At 40.0% G+C, this 16034-nt stretch overlaps 1 protein-coding gene across 1 annotated transcript in view; it reads left to right on the top strand.

Annotated features, from left to right (window-relative positions):
- Positions 1 to 16034, top strand: part of PDE3A (phosphodiesterase 3A) — a gene marked incomplete at its 5' end in the record, with an annotated part of 239735 nt that overhangs the window by 203333 nt on the left and 20368 nt on the right. Inside the window, 4 exons of the mRNA XM_080914922.1 lie at positions 2891 to 3015; positions 7425 to 7644; positions 12022 to 12107; positions 14626 to 14780. Of these exons, the coding sequence (XP_080771048.1) occupies positions 2891 to 3015; positions 7425 to 7644; positions 12022 to 12107; positions 14626 to 14780 (586 nt within the window). The remainder of the gene's footprint in view (positions 1 to 2890; positions 3016 to 7424; positions 7645 to 12021; positions 12108 to 14625; positions 14781 to 16034) is intronic.

Below are 16034 nucleotides of genomic sequence, written 5' to 3'. Positions count from 1 at the left end.
CCCAACAAGGCCATCCTCTGCTACATATGCTGCTGGAGCCATGGGTCCCTCCATGTGTACTCTTTAGATGGTGGTTTAGTCCCTGGGAGCTCAAGGGGATCTGGTTGGTTGATACTGTTGTTCTTCCTATAGGGTTGCAAACCCCTTTGGCTCCTTCAGTTCTTTCTCTAACTCCTCCATTGGGGTCCCCATTCTCAGTTCCATGGTTGGCTGTGAGCATCTGTCTCTGTATTTGTCAGGCTCTGGCAGAGCCTCTCGGGAGACAACTATATCAGGCTCCTGTCAGCATGTAATTCTTGGCATCTGCAATATTGTCTGGGTTTGGTGGCTGGGGCAATCTCTATATGGTCTTTTCTTCAGTCTCTGCTCCACACTTTGTCTCTGTATTTTCTCCTGTGAGTAATTTGTTTCCCTTTCTAAGAAGGACTGAAGCATATATACTTTAGTCTTTCTTCTTCTTGAGCTTCATGCAGTTTGTGAATTGTATCTTGGATATCTAATCACACAAAAGAACACATATGGTATACATTCACTGGTAAGCGGATATTAGCCTAAAAGTTCAGAGTAACCTAGAATCCAAATTCTTATCTGTTCATTTAGTTCTAAGCAGGGATGAACCCGCATTGGTCATTGCAAGCTGACAACTACCTTGAGGCTCACAGCAAGCTGTATGCAGATGTGATGTGACCCCTGAACCATAATGCATTTAAACAACATACATTGATTGATGCCATTTTACTAATAGTATAATATAATAAATTAATATATGTCCAGTTAATGTGGGATAGATATAAGTAGAACTTAATTAATATGGATATTATTACATTCAGTTTTATAAACTTTTCAGAATAAGCACATTTTACCTGTTGTTAAAGAATACTTCTTTATATTTTCAATTTTGTGATATGAGTGCCTTTGCCTGTATGCATGTATATATGGATCACATGTTTATGAGACCTTGGGAAGTCAGAAGAAAGGTATTGCATCATCTGGAACCAAAATGACATATGGTTGTGAGCTGCCCTGTTGGTGCTGGGACTCAAACCAGTGTCTCCTCCAAGAGCAGCCACTGAGTGCTCTTAATCACTGAGCCATCTTTGTATCCCCCTTTGAAATGGACTGTGGCTTTGTTGTTGTTGTGACTGTAAAAGAATATAAGTAGGCAGCTTTTAAGTGAGCTTCAATAAGATATCTTTTTAGGATGCTAAGCTCTTCCAATGGTGTACATGGTTGAGTAATAGTTGTTGACTACATAGTTGTCTAAGAAATTAAAAGGTAGACATATATTAACATATTTTTATAGTCACTTTGTCAGTTATCCAGACAAGCAGAATAAGCCAACAGATACTAGCACCACAAGGAATCCCTTGCCTAATACATAACTTTTTAAAAATTTCATTCGCAAGATTATAAGCATTTGGGAAAGGCTAAAGATGAAATGTTTAAAGATGCCTTGAAATGAGCATTTTGTAGGCTTCCAGTGTTTTTGACAATTTCTGGTTTACTTCACCCTTCAAATGTTTCTTTCATCATGTGTGTAGTAAGTTCCTATGAGAAGTCAGAGCAATGGCAGCTTATGGAAGAGAGATATCATGGCAAAGGAGATTCTGAAGTCCCATTCCTCGCTAAGAAGCTCTGGCCATGATGGCTACTGGGAAAGGCAGAGCAACCGTTGTTCTTAGGGACCACCTCCAAATTATACCCCATTAACTTTACATCTTACATGACAAACTCCATAGATCTATGATCCCATAATTCTATTAGTTTTAGGATTATTTACCGTATTATGTCCCTCAGACAGATTAGATACATTCTGCTCAATATAAGATTGGAAAATTATCAAATATCCAAGCTATATTCATGCAAATTATAGACACTTAACCTTCACCAAATTTACTGCTGCATGAAAGGACACAGGTGCTGGCAAAACACCGACCAAGCACTTTTCACTGGAAGCAGTTCAAGGTTGTTAAGGTTCTGGTTTATGTTCTCTCCCAAATTAGGTTGGATCATGTTTTCATTTTTGCAAGTAAGGCTTGAAGTGGAATGTAAAGAGAAAAGTTGGCTTGGAAGATTTCCAAGAATGCCATCCCATTAATTACATGGCTTCTGTAACCTTATCTAGGTCCAATTCTATATGAATTGATTAATTCCAGATTAGTTTACAGGAAACAACTTGATGATAGAGTCTGTGATGGCCATCACATCCTTTACCTAGGTAAAGAGAATTTGTTACCTCTACCACAGTTGATAGGATCAGTGTATCAGCCCCATGTTTATTGTGAATGTGTTTTAGTGGGCTATGACCAGGTATCACATTTTTTTCAGGGTGTCACAAGTGGAAAGAAATCTTAGGACATAACAGTTTTCTTTGTTAGGCGAGGCTCTGTGTCCAACAAAGAGAAATGAAAGTCATGCAAGACACTGTTATTGAGTGTCTCGATCAAATGCCAAATGTTGAATTATTTACCAGTAATATAGTATAGAAAAAAATACCTATATTCTATTATGTGTAAAGTAAGCATTATGTTACCTTCTATTCCTGTAAGAACAGTCATAACACAGCCAATGAATCTGCAAGACAGCTTTTGAAAATCTATATGGGACATGACTAACACATGTAGAAGATTGTGCTATGTTTTTGTGAGTCGGATGGGTTGGAAAAGCCATCTTTTCTCTTGGTAGACTGTATTTGATGAGAGATGGATAGATACATGACTGCAGTAGATGTTGAACTTAGGTTAGTCTGTCATTTACAAGTTGAATGGTTCTGTCAGCCACCTGGGAATGAATACTCAGGTTGGCATGTTGACTGTGGAGGTGGTTCTGGAAAGATGAGCTCAGTATCAGTGAGTAATACCTCTGTGATCGTTACTTGCTCTCTTTGTAGTGCCATCAATTCTGACTCTTGGAAGTCTCAAGTTTTGATGACTCTCAACAAAAGCAGGTCTTTCACCTCGTCCTATGCTGTCTCTGCAGCTAACCATGTCAAAGCTAAAAAGCAAAGCAGGCCAGGTAAGTGACATCCTCTGTACACTCTGGGTCTATCGTCCCATTTCACAGACCTGAGCTGTGATAACTAATGGTGACAGGAAAATGAACAGTCAAGTTCATATTGGAACAGTGGAAAGAATTGGGAGATTCATGTCACTGAATCTAAGTCCAGGTTTGTGCTGGGATCTGCACATTGGGTTTGGTGAGAGACAATTATGATTCCAGCACTCACGGTGCTGATGCAGGAGGAAAAGAGTTAACTCAGTGGTTAAGAGGGCTTGCAGCTCTTAACCATCTTGCAGACTATGGGAGTTTGTTTCCCAGCACCTGTAGTGCCAGCTCCAGGGAATCCAATACACACTTCTGGTCTCCCTAGACACCACATGCATGTACACACACACACACACACACACACACACACACACACACACACCCTAATTCCTTACATTTGCCTCTGAATTCTCCTCTAGGAACCTAGGTAGGAACCTGGGCTGTCCCTCTGACCTCTTAGGAGAAGTACTGTATGCTTGCTTCTGTAGAAAAAAAATTTTTTTTTGGATTTTTGGTTACTTTCTGCTTTCTTTCTGAGTTGTCTCTTCTTAGCAGCTTGAAAATTTGAGTTTTGGCTCCAGAAGAACCTCATCTCTCACTGTGATATTGGACGTGCTAGTCTGGCTGCCATAACAGATGTGAACTCCACGTTACTTGTCATCACCCTCATGACATTGCTAAAAGCTCTGCTGGCAGGCTCTGTGTAGCCGTGCCCTCTGCGCAGATGTGTGTCCCTGTGCCATCAGGCAGTAGATAGATCTCTGAGGAGGAACAGCTGGCAGGACTGAGGCTCAGTCTCTCTTGTTCTCTTCTGTGGTCTAATCCCTCAGATCTGTGTCTCCCCCTTTCCCTTCGTTCCCACCCTCTCCTTTCCTTATTTTTTTCTTTCTTTCCCTTCCTCCCTCCCTAGTTTTATCCCTAATTCTATCCCTTTCTCCTGCCCCTTCTCTTCCTAACTCTCCTTCCATCCTCTCTTCCTTCTCACCTTTTCCATCTGTTCCTAGGGAAGCAAGTATGGGGTTATTACAGCTGAGTGTGTGACAGTCAGAAGCAGACCAGCTGTCCTTAAAATGATGAGATTTGCATGAAACCCATTTGAAAGTTCCCCACATTCTAGTGATCCTTCCAATGACACCTTGAATGGCGAACCTAATGCTAAGACATAGGAATCAGGGTAGGACTCCTGTTTGCTCATTTTCTTCTTGTTGTTCACTTCCAACTTGGTTCCTTCCCTTATGCTTAGAGCCTCTTCTGTTCTGTTAAGGAAGACAAATTCTCTACAGATCTCAGCCACTGAGGGTTTTGAATTTCATGGTCTGTATCTTGTTCCTGGAGTCTCCTAAAATTACTCAATTATAAAGCGACAATAAATATCTAAGAGAGTGTGCATGTTTGGCTCATCCTGGTTTTTGTGTTGGTATGTGTGTGTAACACACAATTGGATATCTTCCTTCTGTTGGTCCTTAAAGGGCCTCCGAATTTCTTTCTTTCTGGTTATTTGTAACTTTTGTGGGGGAAATCCTTTTTTTTTTATATCTGCGATACTTTATTTTATAATACTTGTTTATCTCCCCTCCCTGCCTTTTAGGATTTTTGTTGGGTTTTATTCTGTTTTGTTTCTCTCTCTCCCAGCCTCTTCTCTAGCCCTCCTTTCTAAGGTGGAAGAGTATCTAGTGATTGAAAATTGAGCAGCCCTAATCTGAAAGTTTAAATGGGAATATTCCAGGTTGCCAAACTGCATTAAAGATGCTCAACTTTTGAACTTGGTGTTAAGATTTCGAAATCCACAAAACTCAGAAATCTGAAATCCTTCTGAATTAATGAAGCCTTTTGGAGAAGGGGTACTCTGTCTGTGTCTGCCTGGATCATTTATGACTCCACCTATCTGAAGACTGGTATACGGACGTGTGGGTCTTCTCGCTACACCGTCCCTAATGTTTCTTTGTTTTTTGGTTTTTAAACTTGCTGTAAACTTCACATTTTCCTCTTCGTACTCCACCCCCATCTCATAAATCTCTGCTGCTCACTGTTGGTGCTGAGACCCTCTACTTGCTAAAGAGTTTAAAATACGTAGGGCAAAGCACTGTAAACGCCAAGTGCTTCTCCTTTGCTGCACGTTTATTTAAAAGATCATCCCAGGAGCCTTACAGTCTGCTTAGTAGTTTAAATTTAGTTAATCCCTGCGTTCCAAGAACCCTAATGGCTATATGGATTTTAAAATGTGTATTTAAGAATGAACCCCATGTCTCTACAACTATCAGCTCTCAGCTACTAAATTAAAATCAGTCTTCTCATAAATTGCCCTCAGAAAGTACATTTGTGTCAAGATAGAATTGCAAAAGTTTCCCCAAGGGCTTTGAACTAATGGTCTGTTTTAGAAATAAAAACACTTTAAGGGGGGGGGGGGGCGTTGCAAGGGAAAGGGGTCTGAGATGATAGCTCAGTTGGTGGCTTGACTCAAGACAAGTTCAATCCTCAGCACCCACGTGATCAGCCAAGCAAGACTAAGTAAAAACCTGCCATCCTAACACTGAGCAGAAGAGCCAAGAGGAACCACCTGGTTTGTGGATGACTGACAGAGGAGAATCACTGAGTTCCATGTTCATCAAGAGACTTTGTCTCCAAAACCAAGGGGAAAGCCTTGGAATATCAAACCTGCCACTATACTCTGGAACACCCAAGCACAGACATACACATGTATATGCATGTATATGCATATACATGTATATGTATACATACAAAACAAAAGGTAGAAAGGTATCTTCAAATCTACAGTGAAGCCAATGCCTACAGCAGTGCTGATAGTCTTTCTGTTTTGCTTTGTTTTTGAGACAACCGTTTCTTGGTATAGCACTGGTTGGTCTGGAACTCACTCTGTAGACCAGGCTGTCCTACAGCTCACTCTGTAAGACAGACGGCCATTAAGTCCTTGCCAGGTGTCAATAAATTCCAGTCAGACTAGCTTCCACCTCGATCCTGTGTTCATGTGCTTACCAGTGTGCTGGTGCTGCCATTCTTTAGCCTCTCTGGGTTGATATGAGCTCATTTGTTAAGTACCATGGTGAAGGATTGATATACTTATTAGGGAGCAACAAAGAAATCTGCGGGAGGGGCTTTAGAGGAGTTTGTCTACCATACCAAAGTCAGGAAGCATGAGAACTCTCATCTCAGGGACCTACACAGAAGAAACATGGTGCCAACAAGATTATGACAAGGACATCTACATGCCATGATATCCCACTTCATGGGGAGGGAAACTTTGAACTGGGAAAAGTCAAACTTTTACTACTATGTACGCATACATACCAGCTGAAGAGGTGATATCAGAGCTCTGTTTCCCTCAGAGGGGATAAGCAGGGCTTGTAGATGAACTGAAGTTGCTCACGTTTTTTTAAATTCCCTAAGCACCCCCTCCAATTTTATTTGCATTCTGCCTTCTCTATATTCCAAAGACAGCAACTTCAGGAGATATTCACCTCAACTTACAGAGTAAGAATGAGCTGTGAAAATCCAAGCCAGTACCTAGAGAGATCTCAGGCTGTGATGTAAATGTAAATTTAGGGAGTGCCTCATTTGAAGTTTGAACTTTAGACTTTGCGTTTAGTACTGGATGCACTGCATGCTTAAATGTTCCCTTCAAATTTACTCCTATCAGAGTGCCTTTTCACATCCATTTTATTATGTGAACTATTACAAAGGCTCATCCCCTCCTCCAAAGCATCATTTCACTTATATATTTTAAGCATATTTAAGGTTTAGAGATTCTAGAGATTAGGAGCACTCGCTGCTCTTGCAGAGGATCTGGGTATCTGGGTGCGGTTCCCAGCAACCACCTGGTGATTCACAGCCACCTACTACTTCAGTTCAAGGGAATTTGGTGCCATCTGCTGGCCCCCACAGGCTCCTGCACACAGGTAGTGCACATAATCTCATGCAGACAGATACATGTACATGCAAATTAAAAAGAAGCAAGCACATCCTTTAAAAAAAAAATAATAATGAGTTTCATTCCAGCTGGAAATTTCTCAGCAACAGGAGAAAAATGTAACTGTTATTTCCAAGTCAAGATGGCAAGAGAAAAAGAAATGAGAAAAGACAATGTTATCTTGCCTGAAGTAGACACCATGGCTACAGTGGATGTACTAGCACTGCCACCAATTTTTCAGGATGATCCATTGGTTATATTTTTATGCCATGAAGACATCCTGGGTACATATTCTGTGTCTAGATCGTGACACAGAGATCAGAGCAGATATGGGCTGACCCTATTCTTGGTGGCCAAGAGTGAATGTGTCCAGGGTAAGATGATAGGAAGGAGACACAGGTATGAATATCAGGGGGTTTTGTTGAATGACATCATAACTCTCATTCTCTTTCAGGTGCCCTTGATAAAATTTCCCCTGTTCCCTCCCCATCCTCCTCACCTCCCCCGGGATCGCCTGCCAGCAGCCCTGTCAGCAACGTTGCTTCTGTACAGTTCCCAGAATCCCCTGAAGTAACCAGCAAGCAAGGCCCTGGATCTCACAGAACCTTAATGTACACCCAAAGTGCCCCTGACCTGTCCCCTCAGATCCCATCCACGCCTGTCATATGTAGCAGGTAAGAACGTTATCATGGTAACAAGAAGAATTAGTGTGATGTCTTGTTTGAGGCTCTAATAGGAACTTGAGTTTTACATGGCCCTCTATAAATAGGAACTTCATTTTCTGTACAGTTTGAACAGATCTTTGGAGAGTACAAAATAGTGAGCAGTACATATTTGGTTACATACTAATGGGTGATGGATATAATTTTTGTTTTGTGAGCTAGGGATGTGGATCAGGGCTTAAGAGAGCTGGATGCTCTCATAGAGGACCTTACTTGGGTTCACATTAGGTGGCTCACAACCATCTGTAACCCTAGTTTCTTTTGCTCTTTTCTATGCTGTGAAGTCACCTGCATTCTTGTGCACATACCCGTACACATGTAAATAAAAATTAAAGTTGAAATTTGTAAATAAAATATATTACTTTTAAGTTGCCTCAAGTAATCTGATGTAGTTGACTCTGTTGTTGATTTTTATGTTTGTATTTGTTTTCCTGTGACTATTTTATGCTATTCTTAAGTCATTCTACCTGAAATGTATGTATCTCATTTTATCTCTTTTCAAATTGTTCTAATAACACATAATAAATTATGGCTGGACTCAAGGATTCCCCAAATGAAATTAAGCAAATAATTTATCCTTATGTCACAAAGATACAAACTTTTAAGCTGGTCATGGGCCATGTTTGTAATCCCAGGGCTCAGGAGGGTTGTTGGGAGTTCAAGGACAGCTTGTGTTAGCATAGTAAGCCTAAGGCCAGTCTGGAAATGGTTTTTTAAAAGGGGGGTGGAGGAGGGAAGGGGAGGAGGAGGAAATGAAAAGAAACTAATTACAAGTATTATAAGATGATGATTACAGAAGATTTTAATGTGCCTGGTATAATTAGTTTTGCCAACATCTTCCATAAATAAGAAGCACCTCGAATTAGCAATGAACATGCTTTTATTGTTCTCTAGTAATGTCTTTGTTTTATATCCTTGATCTTAGTACAAAATATTTTCTAAGGATTTTTTAGAATATTGGTCTTTGGCACATATAAAATCTCCAGTACCTTAGGATGGTGGAAAGGTACCAGATCAGTTGAGACTGGAGTTACAGATTGTTATAAGCTGCACCATGTGAATACTAGAAGTCAAACACAGATCCTTTGGAAGCACAGCCAGTTATCTTAACCACTGAGCCATTTCTCCAATTCCTACTATCAAATATTTTTAAGTTAAAAAGAGGCAAGCATTTTCCGCACAACCTTGAGGATGCCTTAAACAAAATGTCACTGTCCACAGTTAATGAAGAGGCTACTGCGATATTGAATATCTATTTGAATGCATAGTAGCATATACCTTTCTTGTGTCTCATTTTATCAGCATACACTGTTTAGTGGCTAATATCTGATGAAGCTTCACACATTCCATTGCATGTAGTTTGTCCATAAACTCCCTGAGTTATCCCTGTGGCAGGCCGGATACCTGTCATCCAGGAGGGATGGTTTACCCATACCTACAGGTTTCATAGATTTGGTCAATGGTTTCTTGATCCTGTTGCTTTTGGCACCTGTAGCAAATATGAATTGCAGGGCAGGAAGTGTCCACCTGAGGATACTTGGCTGTAAAGGAAAAATGAAGGCAGAGAAAAAGTGGTTGCTGCCTCCATGATCCATTTGAACCCTGCCTCCATGACCTACCTGCTTTTTCATAGGACCACCTCTTGAAGAATCTCTCCAACTCCAAACCCCACAGACTATTGAACAAGGCTTGAACACATAATACCTGGGGATCAGTCCTCATCCAGATCTTACTGCCCTAATAAATAAATGCCATTTACTTTGTCATCTTTATTTTTGCTTTCATTCGCTCTTACTACTATTTTTAATTGGGAAAAATATACAACCTTGATTGTTGGACAAAGACCAGAGTAAAATATTATTATGATACCTGAGCTCTTCCCACGTCTGCTTTCTGGGGTATTTTCACCCTACATAACCTTGCCAGTGCTCCTGTGCAGTAAATGTCTAAGAGACATGGTACATTGCAGTTACTGTGCCAAAGTCTCCCAGGAGTTCTTGGTCTGTTTCACAGCCAGTTCTCTGGGTTCACTGGACTCCAGCACTAATTCCTGTAGGTTGACACCCTGTAATTGTTTGAGTATCTGACACTAGGCAGACTTGCTGAGGGAAGCATTGTTCTTTGTTCTGTACCCTAAGCCAGGATAAAATCCAGCAGAGTAATTTGGGTTAAGAACATCTGCTTCTGGCTTTTCCTAGGGACTTACCCTCCCTCCCTTAAGACTTGTGAGAAATAATCATCTTAAAGAAAAGCTAGGGGTGTTCAGGAAAGGTCTATGGCTCATCCAGCCTTGCTCCTCCAGGATTATTTTGGTTGTTTTAAGAGCAAAGAATATTGCAGGGTTGGGGAGGGGGGATGAGGATTTCTTTGTCTCCTTGTCTCCTTGTTCAGCAATGTTTAGAAATCCAGTAATTTTCCAGTGTGTTTTATTTGTTTGGGCTTTATAAATCTATAATCCAAACCAGGTTTTATTATTCCCTTCAAGGCAGCCACCCATGTAGTCACAAAATGCTCCAGAAACACACGACTAATTATTGTGGTTTCCCCTGCTGAACTCGAAGGGTTTGTTTGGCATTGAACCCTAGTCTCTTGGCTGTTGTTAATGCCCTTGCAAGAAGCATGTGCTTCTTCTTCTTCTTTTTCCAATCTCTCTCTCTCTCTCTCTCTCTCTCTCTCTCTCTCTCTCTCTCTGTCTCTCTCTGTCTCTCTCTGTCTCTCTCTCTCTTTCTTATATAGTCCTTTTAGGTATTATCAGGCAATGAAAATATTTTTCTCTCTCAGCTTTTATGCAAGATTATAAGTCATAAATTAACACACACACACACACACACACACACACACACACACACACACACACTTTCTTTTTTTTTCTTTTTATTTCCTAAGGCAAATTCTCTCACTAGAAATAATTCCCATGTAGTGATTTTCTGTTCATATTTCAGGGTTGAAAAATAAATTTACATAGGAGGACAGTATACTGTCATGTATAATTTTATTTATATCTATAAAAGAGAAGAGCCCAGCCATAAAGTAGAAGGTTAAAATCTAATCATAAAGTAGTTAACAAGACATAAAGGCAAGGCTAGTTTGGAATTTAGTAGGTATGGTGGGATTACCTTTTGATTCATAAAGTAGTCAGGTTGTTGAGAAAAAAGTACAAATATATCTTTGTGTTTTGCCCAACTCTGTGAAGTGGCACCATCCATTTCTCCAGAATCTTCCATCTTCATGGTTGTCCACAGATCATGTTAGCTAATTTATTTAGTATGTATAATCCGTCATTCATTTTCCCCTAAAATGTCTTTCTCTGCTTATTTTCCTAAGGCATTAAAGGAGGACTAAAATAAAAATCTAAAATAAATACATTTATTTTGGGCAAAAAATAAAAATAATATACTGTCATTCTGTTTTAACTTTTTCTGTCCTTTTACTAAAAACTGTTTAGAAATTGACCATTCTACATTCAGGAAATAAATAAAACAATGGTGCTCTAAAGGTATCCCATTGGAGAAGATATTCACAGCCAAATATGTACCAGGAACTTCAGATCTACTTCATAAATGGCTGTTGTTTCAGTATATTTTAAAAATAATTTAACAACTTTAGCAGCTTTTCAATTTAAATATGTGGACTAAAAAGAAGGAAGGGAAGGAAAAACGAGAATAAGCTGAAGTTTAAAGCTCTTTTACTGACCAATCACTCTCCGAAGAGGACCACCTGTCAGCACACGCCTGTAAAGCAAAGTGAATTTCTCCATTAGACACATCAATTTAAGACTATGATATTAAAGTGAATTTCTCCATGAGACTCACTAGTATAAGACTATGATATTTTTATTATAGTGGCCATGATTTCAGTATAAAACATGGAGAGTCCTGGAAAATAGATCTAGAGTGTTCTGACTTAATGGGTTCGGTTATTGATACCCTTATTATTGGACAAATTGTTGGAAACATGGCATGAGAGCCTCATTGGAGGAATTAGGTTGCTAGTATTATGCTTTGAAGGATATTTCTTATGCCTGGCTCCTTATATTTCTCTTGCTCTCTCAGTTTCTGTGAGCCATGGTGTAAGGCATGATATAAGCCACATCATGTCTGCCTTATGCTGTCTCAGCTCTCTCTCAGAGCAATAGAAATGGGTTTAGGTGGACTGACACCCCTAATACCAGAAGCCAATATGAGTCCTTCCTCTATGAGGTATATATCTCACTGTTTGGTTGCAACAATGAAAGACAAAGACAAAGAACAGTTGATGTTTAGACGATGCTATGTTCTTAAGGGTTTTAATGTGTACAGAGGTACTTATGGCTTTTCCAACATTTCTCAGCTGTGGCAGACCTTATTCACAAGGAAATCCTGCTGATGGACCCTCAGAGAGAAGTGGCCCAGCCACACAGAAAACAAACAGAACAGGTAATACACTAGTTTGGATTCTTTTGTTCAAAATTCAATTCATTTTCTTTAATATTTTTTTTCTCCTGATCAAAAAGGCATCTTGAATTCCTGCCTTTTTTGTCAAATGTGTAAATTTTAACCTTTTAAAGTTTTGAACTGTGTGTTGAGGTGGGTATTATTCACATGAGTACACTACCCAGGGAGGTCAGAGTTGAGCAACGGTAGCTGGAATTATGGGTGACTGTGAGTCACCTGATGTAGGTGCTGAGAACTGAATTTCGTCCACAAGAACAGTAAATACTCTGAAACACTGAACCATCTCTCTCTAGCCCTAAATATGTAAATTTATAAAGACAAGGAAATTTAAAATAATCTTAACCCACTATTTAAATTTATTTGACAGCAAAGCTTTGATGTGGGACTCCTTAAAACATTTTTGTACTTTGCACACAAAGATACATTACTTGAAAAGTCAGAGGACCCTTCATACAATGTACAGAACTGTATGTTACGTGTTATACTATATGTAGATGGTGATTTGTCTTGATGCCTTGTCCATTAGAGGCATACTTGCCCTAGCATGCTCTAGTGAGATCACAACCCAGACACTAAGACGTGACCCTGATTGCACCACTGTTCATACTAATACGGGTTTTTGTCTTGAGATACCGTAGCCTGGATCGCCCTCTGTTTGTTCCCTGCTCATGTGTTGTCTACATTTTTTGCACCTTAGTTCTTTCACTTGCAAAATGGAATAATAACAAAAATATCCACTACATAGGATAACTTGAAATTTAAGTGAACCATGTGAGGGACCTGAAGAGATAGCTTAGAAGTGATGAGAATAGATGGGCCTTCCAGAGGACCCATGTTTGATTTCCAAGCTCTGATGCTCTCTTGGTGACCTCTTTTGATACCACACACTTGGAGCACATAGACATACACACAGATAGATTAAATAAAGACAAAAATAAGTTTTTTAAAAAATGAAAACAAACTATGTGATGCATTTATTTCTTGTTGGAGTATGGGGTCACTATAAGTAGCTACTGCTTAGGACTGTTGTTGTCTTAGTTATTTTTGTTGCTGCAGCTCTGTGGATTTGCTTTTACTATGCTGCATGTATCCAAGAGAGACAACAAAGTGTCTATGAAATACAGAGCTTAAGGTCATGCCACCATCAGAGATAATTATATGCATGGTAAATGTTTCTTGGTTGATACCTTCAAGCAAAATTTTTGACATAACTTTTTTCTATGCGAATATTTTATAGCAATATGCTAAGAGCAAAGGGAAGTCAAGGAAAAACTCTTGGTATGGCCATTGTGTAGCTTTTTGAAGACTTAGGATGTTCCTCCAAGTCTCACCAGGTCATGTACCTTTTGAGGGCTCGAATAGTACCATGGCCTTCTACTGCAGTGTCTCCCTGTTCTCCACAGATCAGTAACTGCACCCAATCAGAGAAGTTCTAATGCTGTTCAGTCCGATTTTATCCCTCAAGCAATTACATTAGAAACCAGGAAGAAAAGGGAACCCTGAGACAATGTTACAAATATCTCATTCTTTCTGGTAACTGCTTAGAAGCATAGTCTTTAGACAACTGGTGTTCTCTGGTTGGATTTTTGGCTATCATTTGACTACTAACTGGAGATAGAGAGAATGGAGGAGACTAAAGAAGGAAGCCCAGACTCTAGGGACGTGGCTGTACCCATAAGATGTGTGTCCACTGATGGGCATGAGTTACTACTTCATGCTCTGTAGATCACTCATTCAAAAGTGTGTCAACATAGTTATTCCTGTCTCATCTGCCCATAATTAATGTGTAGTCAACTGTTTCCAGGCTTAGTGCAATGGAAGGATAGAACTTTAAATCCAGCTAGGAAATGTAGCTCAGTGGTAGAGTTCTTAATTCCATCTGTGAAGTCCCAGTGTGATTGCCTTTATCAGAGAAAGAGAGAGGGGCAGGACGAAGGGGGAGAAAGAGAGAGGGGTGGATGGAGAGAGAGAGGGAGGAGAGAGAGAGGGAGGGAGAGAGAGAGAGAGAGAGAGAGAGAGAGAGAGAGAGAGAGAGAGAGGGAGGGAGGGAGAGAGAGAAGGGGGGGGACAAGGGAGGAGGAGGAGGAAAAATAGAGAAAAATTTAAATGTATAGAATTAATACAAATGACTCATCTAAAAGGTATTGTCGAGAGCTACTCAATGTAACATAAATCACACATCTTAATTCTCATCTACTCATTAGGTTTTTAAGTGTATTTGGGGGCTGGAGAGATCACACAGAATATAGGAATATGTACTGTTCTCCTGAAAAAAAATGAGTTATGTCCCCAGCACCCATGTTGTGTGTTTACTGTCTATAACTCCAGTTCCAAGAGCTCTAACATTCTCATCTGGTCTTCACAATGTTCTTGGCGTAGAGATCCATGAAGGTATAGTCTCTCTAATATGTCATCATACGGTAATGTTTTTGGAGGACTCACTTTCCTGTGGCACCTTCACATCATTGGTCTTCCATAACAGGCCTTTCTTCAATTGCAGATGATACTTCTCAAGTTACCTCCGACTATGAGACCAACAACAACAGTGACAGCAGTGACATCGTGCAGAACGAGGAGGAAGCTGAGTGCCAGAGAGAGCCACTGAGGAGAGCATCGGCTTGTGGCACCTATACTTCCCAGACCATGATCTTCCTGGTAGCCCCTTATCACTAAACTCATTCATTTTCATGAGAACTTTCTTCCTTTGCAGAGACTGACTTGGGGATAGATCCTGCTGTCTTTAGGTTTATAGCTGCATCCCTCTGGGACCACGTCTGTCACCTTCGAGTATATTGTTACAATCTTCCTCTCTCTAAGCATGCTGATTTCTTCATGATTCCTTTATTAAGTAATGAAAAGAATAAGGTGTATGTGTGAGTGTGTGTGTGTATGCTTGTGTCTGTAGGTGAACATGCAGGTGAGCCCACATGGGAATGAAGGTCAGAGGATAATCCTTGGTGTTTTTACTCAAGTCCCATCTACTTTATTTTGAGACAAGGTCTCTCACTGGTTTGGAGCTCATTAGGCATGCTGGGCAGCAGCCACTGTGCCCTAGGGACCCAGCTTTCTCTATCTACCCATCTTTGACATTGCAAGTGCCCACAACCAATCACACTTATTTTATAAAATCTGTTTTGTAGATCAAACTCAGGCTCCCATACTTGCCTGGCAAGCTCTTTATGCTGAGCCATCTCCCCAGCCCCAAGCATTCATCTTTCACATATGAGTACAAACAACTGAATAAGGAGAAGAAAAAAATAATAAACTAACAAAATTAAATGTTAATGTAGGATTAGAAAGAGGGATTGATTGGATGGTTGTCTTAGAGCATCTTCTGTTTTACCTTTGATGGCTCCCTTGATTACAATGAGAACCAGTGTTTGTTTTCCTTGTTATGTTATATTAGAATTTTACAGATTCTAAACGGTCCTTTGGTGGTGACTTATCTGGCATAAAGACACTCGCTGGTGCATGTTTGAGTGAGCTTAGGCACGGAAGCCAAGGACAGAGAGTAGTTGACCTAACTATAACCTGCTGCTGCTATTGACATTCTTCCATTATGTTTCTGCCGGTCTCACTTTAAATCAGTTTTTTGTTCAGATTAAAAACAATTGATGAAGATTTTCTTCACTTCATTTTCTTTACTTTTAAAAATATTTGTGGTGGTGGGAAGATATGAATATCCTGACCTAGGACACGTTGTACACTAAATGTCCTAGCTTCATCCTCTTCATGCAAGTCTATCAAGGGTCCAACGTAAGGCAGGTCTCACATCTCAGACACATTCACTGAGGTATAGAAAGAAAGGTTCAGAAATAAAATCGGAGTGTTCCGAAGTTCTTCAGTCTTCATTAAAGAATCTCACAATCCACATGACAGTAGTAAAATTTACATCTGGGAGGAATATCT

Source organism: Micromys minutus (assembly GCF_963924665.1).
Source record: "Micromys minutus genome assembly, chromosome: 3".
Classification (NCBI taxonomy): Eukaryota; Metazoa; Chordata; class Mammalia; order Rodentia; family Muridae; genus Micromys; species Micromys minutus.
Note: the sequence above shows the minus strand (reverse complement) of the source record. Positions and strands in the feature narration are given on the sequence as shown.